We start from the raw sequence: 10,667 nt of genomic DNA on the forward strand, positions 1-10,667 counted from the left end.
GTCCCGTGACCTGTCCTCAATGGCCTTCCTTCCCAGGTGCCCACCTGCTCTCTGTGGAAATAGCTGCAGCCCCTACGATAGCCTGCGAGTTTCCTTTTATAAGTGGGTGTTTGCCGATCGCCTGCCAGCCCCAGGTCTGCCCAGGCAGGTGACGGTCAGGCCGGCGTCCCCACCCCTCTGCCGGCTGGAGGCATCCGGAGCCCCAGGTTGACTGTCGCCAAGCCCATCGCAAATGCCGCTGCTGCCCCTGGAAGGTGAACCCATTTCCATGCTGATTTTGACTTACACTTTCTCCTGCCAACTCCATTTCAGTGAACAGCTCCCTGAGGTCATCATGCAAGCTGGTACAAACGGTTATCATTTGCAGTTACTTGCCTGTTTGTTTCATGCCTCTCTTGACACTGTGCAATCAAGTCAAATTCAGAAATGACGTGGATGCAGCTGTGACCCACACTCCTCGGCTTCAGATTCTGAGCTCATTGCAATTGCCTCATTGCTGTCAGGGGCTCACGTTGTAATAGATAAATGCCGTAAAATTGAACTTGTAAAATATATAAGAATAAATGACCACTTTTATCTGTTTCAGTCACAGTTTTCAACAGTTTTATCTGTTGTGCCTTGTGGGTTGGTGGAGGGGATTAAGTGACATCGGCCTTGGCCCAGAGTCAGGAGCTAAGCGAGGATTCGAAGAGCGGGCTCTGCAACTACCTGGGGAAGAGCCAGGCAGGGGAAGGGCAAGAGGGTGGCTCAGAGGCAGGGGCGTGCCTGGGGTGTCCCTGGCCCCCAGGAAAGCCACGGTGGCAGGCGCACAGCGAGCCAGGAGGCAGAGAAATCATAGGTGAGGTTGCAGAGGTGGGTGGCAAGTCGCTTTTGCTTTATTTTCATCCTGTTTACATTATTTTTAGCGTTAGCTTCTTTTTATGGAAAGATAGTGACTTTCTTTGTTGCCAGTACAAAGTATCCCTCTAAAGTAACATTATGTGAGAAAGAGATCAATGTAAGGAAACATAAAAGGAAGCAATACAGTCTGCAAATAACAAACATTGTGAAGGCTGTCCTCAGGAGTCTGAAATTTGGGAATCGAGGAAGGCGGGTCTCTCTTCCTCTCACCTCGCTTCTCAGCACAAGTGGGTGTGGAATTCCAATGCCAAAGCTTCACCGGCAACCTCAGCTGTCAGGGTGTCACAGCACCGTTGCACAGACGCCTGATGTCAGAGCTGTGCAGTGGGGGGTTCTGGTCACTGCGTCCACCTGCCCCCTCTCTGCGCGGGTGGAGCCACTGAGGCGCAGGGAAGCCGAGTCTCACTGACACTTTGGAGGGAAGAACGGGTCATGGTTTCTGTCCGACTCAACGCCCCTGCTGCCCCTGCCCTGAATCCAGGGGTGCAGCCCCCAGAGACTCTGGAGACAGGGAAGGTGGAGGGTGGGAGTGAGCACCGTGGCTGAGCCGATAGGGTGGGTGGGGAGGGTCTGGCTGGGCTGTGGTCCAGCCGAGGCAGCTCTGGCCCACCCGGTGCTGAGGTCTTTTGGGGGCTGGGGGCCTGGAGGCCCCTTCTGAGCCTCAGGGGACAGGGACCACCCCACCTAGGCCACCCGTACAGTTCTTGAAACAGCACAATTTGCCCCCTTTCAGGTAATGGCCCCCTGGGGAAGGGACCACGCGGTGACTTCCGATGCTGTGGCAGGTCCCAGTGCCTCTTTACCTCCACTTCTGCTCCTCCTGTGCGTCACCCTGAGTCACGTCCTCGTAGGATGGCGGGGGCCCACTGAACCCCAGTGATGTGTCAGGAACAATTGACACGTCATCCTTCAGCAAAAGAGAAGCCACTGTCCACACTGCTCACGTGTGTGGAGCAAGTGGCCTTGGACAGAACGCTTTCCCTCGGGCCCGCTCGTTGAAGTCTTAAGGTCCCTATGAAGATGGGGGAATGGGGGGCGGCGGAGACAGCGGGACTCCCGTGAAGGTGGCGCATGGCCCTCTCCAACTCCTGGTTCTTGAGAAGGGAGTGGGGAGGGGCCCACTTCTCAGTTGGCCGCCTGGGCCCTCATTCCCAGCCGGCTATCCGGGTGCAGGCGACTATACACGAGTCCCTCTGTTGGCTTCCCCAAGGGGGCAGGGCCGGGCAACACCCCGAGGCCCCTCTCAGCTGCAGGGCATTCTGGGAGCACGTCCAACGCTAACAGCCTCCCCAGTCACTGCTGCATCATCTGCATCCCTCAGCTCTGCCAAGAGTGGCGCCAGCCGGGGCTGCAGAGCTTGTCCCTGGCACTGTCCTCTCAGATGGAGGAGGCCACCAAGGCCTTTGGTGGGGAGGCCCCTGGCTCTGTGACCTGGGGAAGTCACTTAACATTTCTGGGCCTCATTCCACCTCCTGAAAATAAGCAAGCAGAGCCTGCCTCCCAGAGTGGCTGTGAGGTTTGGGGAGGACTGAGCCAGCGTGGCAGGTGGAAGGGTGGCCCCCAAGGACATCCACGTCCTCATCCCCGAACCTGTGACCATCTTAGGTTACACAGTGAAGGGGAGTTAACACTGCTACTCAGGTGACCTCGAGAGGGGGAGATGATCCTGACTTTTCTGGGGGGGCCCAATGTAATCACGAGGGCCCTTCGCAGAGGAAGGGGAGACAGAAGAGCGATGTGTTAGGGTGCTGGAGGGAGGGGCTGCAGGCCCAGGAATGGGGGCGGCCTCTGGGGGCTGGAAAAGGCAAGGAAGCAGATTCTCCCATAGGAGATGGTCCTGCTGACATCTTGACTTTAGCCCAGAAAGACCTATTTCAAATTGCTGACTGCCAGGGCTGCAAGATACAGCGGCTGTGTGTGTGGGATTTGTTACAGCAGCAATAGGAAACTGATACAACTGTCAGCAGCATTTAGCACAGTGCCTGGCACAGCACGTGCCCTAGGTAGGAACAGCCACTGTTAATTCCTGCAGCCAGGTAAGGGGCCTTGGTTTCCCCATCCCTCAAAGTGGGGTTGGCCTCAGCGGCTTCAGGCCCCCTGTCAGCTCTCCGATGTCCTAAGGAGAAGACTTGCTGCTAGATGGCCGGACCATGACTAGGACAACCGATTTGCTTGGCTACAGAAACCTTGGGGCCACCGACTCATATCTGCATTCTGTGAAAACTGAGTGGGTGGATGACAACCCGGGTGTTAAATTTGCAGGATTATGGGACATTTACAACGTGTTTTTATAGCGTTCTAAAGTTAAGCTTATGAGTTTTTCTTTAATAAAATGAGCCTGGGAAATCCCTGCTGGGGCAAGGGTAGAATTCTATTTCCTGGCCTTCGGTCCTGTCATTCACATGTGTGGACAGGGCTCGGCTGCGGGTTACACATACCCTGGACCGAGGCTTGGATTTTCTTACCAGTTGCTGTGTGCCGTGTCTAAGCCTCAGTTTAGTTATCTGTAGAATGGAGAAGGAAGCACCTACCTCGAAGGGTTGTTGAGAAGATTCGGTTAAATAAAGTTACGCTCACCTGAAGTGCTTCGCTGAGCGAGCGCCTGGTGTGCCCGCAGGGCTCGGCCCCAGCGCCCCTCCGGCTTGCCCCACCACCGCCGAACCCGCAACACACTCCAGCTCTCCCAGACCTTCCCTGTCCTGCTGCCAAGCCATCGCACATGCTGTCCCCCGTGCTGGAGGTGCCTCCTCTCATCATGGCCTGAATCCTGCCCTCCACAGGTCTCCCGGATGAGGCCTCCCAGCCCTCGGAGCTGAGAGCGAGGTGGCCTGTGGCGCTGAGAGCGCGTGCCTTTTTCCCTTTGGTGGCCCCGTATTTCCCATGTCAACTGGCATTCTCTGCCCTGTGCCTTCTCTCCCTGCTGGATCGTGGGCTGTCCCTGCGGCCTCGCTACTAAATGCTCAGCAATGAGTGAGAGACGCAGTCCTCATGCACCTCCCGCCTGAACGTCCCCTTCCTGAGACTTCTGTTTCCTCATGTCCCCGTCTCTTGAGGGCCCTCACCTCTGCAGATAGGCGGTTGTCCCTGCAGACTACGATGGCTGTGATCCCTAGCAGGAAGAGCTCCAAGCAGGTGAGGCTGAGCAGGACCATCTCCAGCCTCTGGATGTGGACCTGGGGGAGGCGGGGACGGGGGAGGCCTCACTGGGTGCCCGCGCCCGTGGCGCTGCTTAGGCCGGGGTCAGGCCCAGCCAGCACGGGGCACCGGGGTTTCGGCCCCCAGGCGTGCCTGCGGAGGCCCGGGCAGGTGTCGGGCAGGGAGTGGGTCTGTCTCTGTCACTGCTCTGGGCCTGGCACCCGTGGGTCCTCGGTGAAATTTGCCTAACGTTTGAGGGCTGGAGACTCTCATGGGACCCTGGAAGAACTGGAGGTGGCCTTAGGCATTAGCTGATCCAATCCCACTTAGACGGGGATATGGGAGGCTCAGAGAGAAGGAGTGTCTCTTACAGCCGGGGAGGGAAGAGAAAGGCTGAGGACCACAGTGCAGCCGGGACATCGCATGGGGCCAGAAATTTCGGGGGGGGGGGAGTGTGTGTCTGAGCACAGGTGTGCGGGCATGTGCGCGCCACACATGTGTGTGCATGATCGGGGGGCAATGGGGAAGAGTGAGCCAGCATGGCCAGAACCCGCGGAGCCTGGCCCAGAGGCCCTCGGCCACGCCCCTGGGGGGCTGGTCCACCTCCTGCACAGAGGCGGCTGTGGTGCAGGGGCACTGGGCTTGCAGTTGGGGACCCAGCTCCGCGCCCTCGTGCACCCCTGACTTGCTGCGTGGCCTTGGTCTGCTAATTTAGCTTCTCTAGGCCTCAGCGTTCATACCCATGTAATGGGGCAACCAAGCAGACTCAGCCAGCTCTGTCAGGCTGCTGTGAGGCCCACGGGTAGTGATAGTGGGGTCTCTGGGGCTCTGATACCTAAGGAGCCTTGAACAGGAAATTAACAGCCCAGGCCAAGGGCCTGAATTTGCTGCCAACTCGCTGCTCGACCTCAGACCTGCCCCACTCTGGCCCCAGTGTCCCCCTCTGTCCCAGTAGGACTGGACTAAGTGATGTGAGTGTTGCTGCCCAGCAAGAAGGCCAGCATCCACTCTGACTGTGCCTCAGGGGGTGGGCACAGGGGGAGCAAGGGCCCCGCCACCTGCGCCTGGGCCCCAGCGGAGGATTTCTGAGAGCCAGAAATGTGGCCTCGGCCAAGCCCCTGGCAGTGCCTTCCCGGGGGCTGGCAGACCCCAGGGGCCTGGGCACTCACTGTGCTGTAGAAGGACAGTCTCCAGAGCAGGGACTCAAAGGGACTCTCCAGAAAGAGATCCTTGGCAATGACAAAGAGGCCGGCCAGCACGCAGAAGAAGCTGATGAAGTTTGTTGTCAGGCACAGCACCTTCTACAAGCAAAAAATGAAAGTGACAACCGTGGTCCACAGGTTAGAGACCCTGGTAGATCCGGTCCACGCCTGCCAGCAGCTTGCCCTGGGGCCTCAGGAAAGACTCTGCCCATCTCTGGGCTGAAGACTCTTATCCAATCACGACTTTCTTAGCTAACTGACCACAGAGTGGCCCCCACGGCTCTCACCTCCTGCAGGGACAAGGTTGGGGGACCTCGGGGCTGCCTCCAGATCCATGGGCTTTGGGATAAAGCTGTTTCCACTGCATCTCCCTCTCAAAGCTGGCCTCCACCATCCTGGCACCAGATACATCATCTTGACAGCGAGTTGGCCGCTCGCCCAGCCTCCTCCCGCAGGAAAGGGCTGGAGGGCCCTGAAGGGGCCCTGTCCTCACACACCCCAGGCCTGCCTCCCTCCCCACCGGCCACGGCCCCTGTAACGCCTCCTTTTATCATCATTTTGCCTTAAGCGTCATTCCGAACGCAAACCCCTGTAAGGAGGAAGTGTGTGAACACAGGGAACCGCCAGCCTCTTGGGCTGTAATGGACTTCTCTGTGGGAAGATGTGCCCTGTGCTCAGCTACAGGAAGGGGGAGGCTTTTGGCTCTGAAGTTCCCTGCCCAGGAGAAATGGGTGGGTCTTTGCTAGGCATCTCCTGCTTCTCCCAGTTAAACTGCACTACACCCTCCTGTTCTCTACGCCCTCTGGGAGGACGGGGACAGCCACAGCCCAGAGCAGGCCGAGGGCTCAATGTGGACCAGCCAGGGCTTCTGGGGCAGGTGGTGGACTGAGGCCATGAAGCAGGAGTGGCAGGGCTGGTTCTTCCATCATCCATGTCCATCAGCCGGTCCTGTGTCAGTGTCTACGCTGTGCCTGCCCCCTCCCATCCCCCCGCCCCTGCTCCCGGTCTACAGAGATGCTCAGACACCTAGAGTACAGGAGAGAAACAGGGGCCAGGCAAGCCCCAGGGGCTGTGCGGACACAGGAGCCAGCCATGGCAGGCTAGGGAAGATGCAGCGTGCGAGCTGAACCCTAAAGTGTGATCAGGAGTAAGTCCGGCTGGGAGAGAACGTGCGGCGGGGTGGGGCAAGGTGCCGGCGGGAGCAGCTCGGCTCAGGGGAGGGCCTCACGTGTGTCAGGCTGGTGCTCAGCGGTGAGAAGCAGATAGAAACCCAGCCGCCGCCTGGGATTTGCAGACTTGCCGACGTCGGAGGCAAGCCAAGGGCACGGGGAACCAAGGAGGGGTTGGCAGCCGTGGGGGGACACAGGCAGACTAGAACGTGAGAACTGTCCCTCGGCCGCTGTGTGGAGAACAGGCTGGATGGCGCCTCCAGGCCAGAGAGGGTGGTGGACAGAATTGGGGCGCAAGAAGGGCGGTGGGCAGAGCGACATGCGTGGAGTCAGGGACGTGAGCCTGGGGCAGATCTCCGGGATGGGGCGCCTTTCTGCTTGGAGGCCCTCTGCTGTTTTGAAGACTTGTGCCTGCTCACAGATGTCTGCCTCCTGAGTCTCTGCCGCACACAGACGCCCTGCACCAGGTGACTCCAGGCCGGGGGTGGAAGGGAATGATCTCAATGCTCCAACTCACCAGAGGGGTTTTCGGAACCACTTCCATCGCTATTGCCGAGAGCCCTGAAATGAAGAACTGCGGGCCAGATTTGAAACAGTCATAAAAGAGAGGCTGGGGTTCCTTGAAACCCACAGATTCCTTCCCTTACCAGCACTTGCTAAGAAAACCCACCTGGGGCGGCTAGTGGGGTTGAGAACACTATTCCTCCAACAAAGGGAGCTCTCCCTGCCCACTGCCTGGCCCAGCCCAGGCCCGCTCCAGCCGGCTGCTCTGCCCTCTGCTCGCAAACCTCCACAGCTGGGTTCAAGCTGCGCCCTGAGCTCCAAATGCCACCCCAGTCCCTCCTGCTTCCCGATTTCATTAGCCCAAACCGGCCTTCCGGGATTAGTCAAACTATCCCCTCTATGGGGCTCCTTTGTCCTCCCTGAATCCTGCAGTGGGGAGGAGATAAGCTCTGCCTGAAGATCTCTGGTGCAGTCCTGCAATTATACTTTCGAATGTTTGTTGAGCTCCTACTACGTGGCCACCGGGTGCAAAGGGATTCATGGGCACTGTGCACGGAGATAGTTCCATCTCTGCACCCTGGAAGCTTGGGGCTGGCACAGTGGACTGAAGTGACAGTGGGGGGCTGGGACATTTGCCTGAGTGGGCGCCACGGAGCTGGGATGCTGTGTGACCAGGACTCCCCCAGGGCCCCAGGGCCGGAGAGGCGACCCTGAGGAGCCTCTGAGGACTGTGTGTGCACTGTTCTCTTCTAGTCTCTCGTCCTGGCCCATGGCCTGGGGAGGACAGGGGACCCTATCCTGCAGACTGACCCGGGCAGAGGCTTGGGCATCAGGGAGGTGTTGCTGCATCCAAAGGCAGCCTGGCCGCCTTGAAGCCTGATGGAGGTCAAGCCGCCCCTTGTGCATGCTCACCCCCTTCTCTGCCGGAGGCACGTGTTGAATGAGGGGAGAGTGCAAACAGCCGGGAGGGTCTCCTGGGAAGGCGTTATTGCCAGTGTGACTGGGGTACAGCAGCAGAGAGGGACACTGGAGAAGGCACAGGCCGATGCTTCCCTTTTATGAGCTCCGTCTGTCCCACCCCACGTCTGGTCCCAAATGCCGCGGCCCCTACCCCCAGCCCATGTTTGGCTCCTACTCACAGAGGCAGCCCCCCAGAATGGGTACCAAGACTTCAGCACCACCAGGTGATGGCTCGTGACTGCAAAAACCAGGTAGCTCCCGAGGAACACGTGCAGCATCGCGATGAAAATATGGAAGACCTGGGCAGGGAACAGTGAGCCACCATGAGGGCCCCCGCCCTGAGAGAGGTCACTGGTGCCCTGGACCAACCAGCTGGAAGGAGTCCACTTCCTTCGCTAATGCAGTCCGCTAATTCCCCCGGGCTCCTGGTGGGGCTGCAAGGCGGGGACCACTCCCCAGGAAGGCAGGTGGGGATTAAATACTTGCCGCCCTGCTAGAGGGCTCCCCCTCCCCCGACCTGGGGGCGAGAAGGGAAGGGGTGGGAGAGTCTTCTGTCTGGGCTCCCCTGAGCCAACACTGAGCCAGTGCTGCCGTGGGCGTAGACAGCCTCTCACCACCTCTCACGGCTTTTTCTATGTGAGGGTGAGTGTTAAGCAGGGAAGCTGGAGGCTTTCTTGTCTCCCTCCATCCCCAGGGCTCCCCAGAGCCGTCCCGTGTATCCCTGTCATCTCCTCTCCATGCCCAGGGCCCCAGGAAATGGACACTCACGCCCAGCCCCTGGAGAAGGACGCTTCTCTTCCGGGGCCTCTCCTGGTGCCAGTCTGGAGGCAGGGGTAGACTCGTCTGGCCAGGCTGGACTGGGCGGAGGGCCTGCCAGGTCTCAAGCCCCCCAGCTCCAGATCTGGGCATGACGGCTGCTGCTCCGGTGGCTTCTGCTGCCATGACTCAGGCCAAGGATCCTGGCTGCGGGCTAAGGAGACAGGTCAAGTCAGAGCTCGTCTTGTGTCTGGGGCTTCTGCCTGGGTGAGACTCAGTGCCGGCCACCTCTGCCTGCCCTTTGGACCAGGGCCTTCCAGAACATGGCCGCTTTGGCTGCAGCCCCTGAACTTGATTTAATACAGATTAAATTAGTCTCCAGGGATCGGGAGAAACTGAACTGCCACTCACAGCCTCTGTGTGGTTTGCAGGGACACAGCTCCTTCCGGGGCAGAACAGCAAGGAGCAGACAGACGTCCCAACCATCCCAAGCCAGAGCTCACCCAATCTGGCAAAGTGCAGTTAGGCGAGAGCCACGGAGCAGGAGGCCTGGGCAGGCACGGCGAACTTTGTAAACAGTCCCTGTCTACGGCCCCGGATGAGGCAAATGAGGGTAAGTGGGGATCAGATAACTGTCCCACCATCTGTGGCGATGGGGGTGCCTCCTGGGTTTGGGACGATGGGGAGGAGAAAGGAAGGAAACCCCTGCAGAGGACCTGCTTTGAGCCAACACAGAGCTAGGAGGTCCATTTTAACCAAGACAATAAGTCAGCGTTTAAAAGTACTTTCTCTGTTCCTAGCAGCACGATAGGCATTTTACACTCATTATCTGATTTTATCCTTATCCCTGCTCTCAGTTTGCAGCTGATGCTCAGAGAGGTTAAGCCACTTGCCTGAGGTCACACAGCTAGCCCACAGCTGGGCTGGGACTTAAAGCCTGGAAGACGGGTTCCAGAGCTTGCGGCCTTAAATCCTTCATGTACAGTTGCCTCAGGGAATGAAAATGAATGTTCTGGGTTTTCCTCATCTGGGCATGAGGAAAGGGTTGGGGACAACTCAGCAGGAGGCTCAAAGCGCCACTTGCTGAGACCTTGGCCATTGCGTTGTATGCGGATGCTGTGCGGCACGTCAGAACTTGGGGGCTGCCTGGTGCCTCGGTAAGAAAAGCGGAAGCCTTTCTCCGGAGAGCGGAGTGGATGCAGGCTGGGCAGGGGAAGAGTAGGGCACGGGTTGGCTGCAGTGGTCCTGGCAGGAGCGATTCTCCACGGGGACCGGACGAACGAGAGAATCCTTCACAGGAGTCGACTTTTGTACTCTTTCTAGTAAAAAGAAAGAGTGGGGGGCACATTCCCCAACTGTGTGACTCGGGGGTCTCGTGTGAGCATCCACACTTCGCAGTTTCCCTGCCGGGGCGTTGATGGTGAGGCAGGGGAAAGAGCCTTGGGAGGCCGGACGTGTTGCCTGGGCGACTAGATCCTGAACAGCGTGGAAATGGAAGGGCAGAGTGGGAGAGCCACAGGGCAAGGGGGCTCAGGGTCGGCGAGCACTGGCTCTGTGCCTGACGCTGTGCCTGCTGACCCCCGTCACTGCCCGGGAAGGTGACTCCATTCCATAGAAGAAGAACCGAGGTTCAGGGAGGTCCGGTGCCTTGGCCAAAGCCACATAGCAAAGTGCCTGGGCCTGGGACTGTGTGTGGTGCGATGCCAGCGCTCTCTGCCCAGGCTGCTGTGACCCCTGATCCGTGTCTCCACTGGCCTGGGGTAACAGCTCCTGATTTAGGGGGCTGGCTGAGGGGAGGCTGGGCTTCTCTTCTTCCTGAGCTCCATTGCCGCGTGACCCTTTCCTGTGACCTGACCCAGCTATGCTTGGGAATTTGTCCCTCTCTCGATTCCCAGCCATCAGGCCCCCTCTGACATAGCCAGCTGGGCTGAGGAGTGTAGCTGGTGGCAGAGACCTGTACCAATCGGCCCCGGGCTGCAGCTAGAGTTCCGTGCGCTTGGGAGGATAGACGCTGGACCTACGGCTGGACGTCACTGGGAAG

The 10,667-nt window shown here is 58.9% G+C and overlaps 1 protein-coding gene across 1 annotated transcript; it reads right to left on the reverse strand.

The window, feature by feature from the left end:
- Window positions 1–1,699: 1,699 nt before the first annotated feature.
- MS4A10 (membrane spanning 4-domains A10) lies at window positions 1,700–8,812 on the reverse strand. The gene is made up of 6 exons (XM_054563677.1): window positions 8,639–8,812; window positions 8,050–8,169; window positions 6,924–6,980; window positions 5,205–5,336; window positions 3,963–4,073; window positions 1,700–1,807 (listed from the first exon to the last, which is right to left on the reverse strand). Exons 1-6 carry the CDS (start codon window positions 8,810–8,812, stop codon window positions 1,700–1,702), a joined length of 702 nt encoding a protein of 233 aa, XP_054419652.1.
- Between the last annotated feature and the right edge of the window lie 1,855 nt (window positions 8,813–10,667).

The sequence above is a fragment of the Pteronotus mesoamericanus genome, unplaced genomic scaffold, assembly GCF_021234165.1.
Source record: "Pteronotus mesoamericanus isolate MK-2021 breed Mesoamerican mustached bat unplaced genomic scaffold, CSHL_Meso_final scaffold_83, whole genome shotgun sequence".
Taxonomy (NCBI): Eukaryota; Metazoa; Chordata; class Mammalia; order Chiroptera; family Mormoopidae; genus Pteronotus; species Pteronotus mesoamericanus.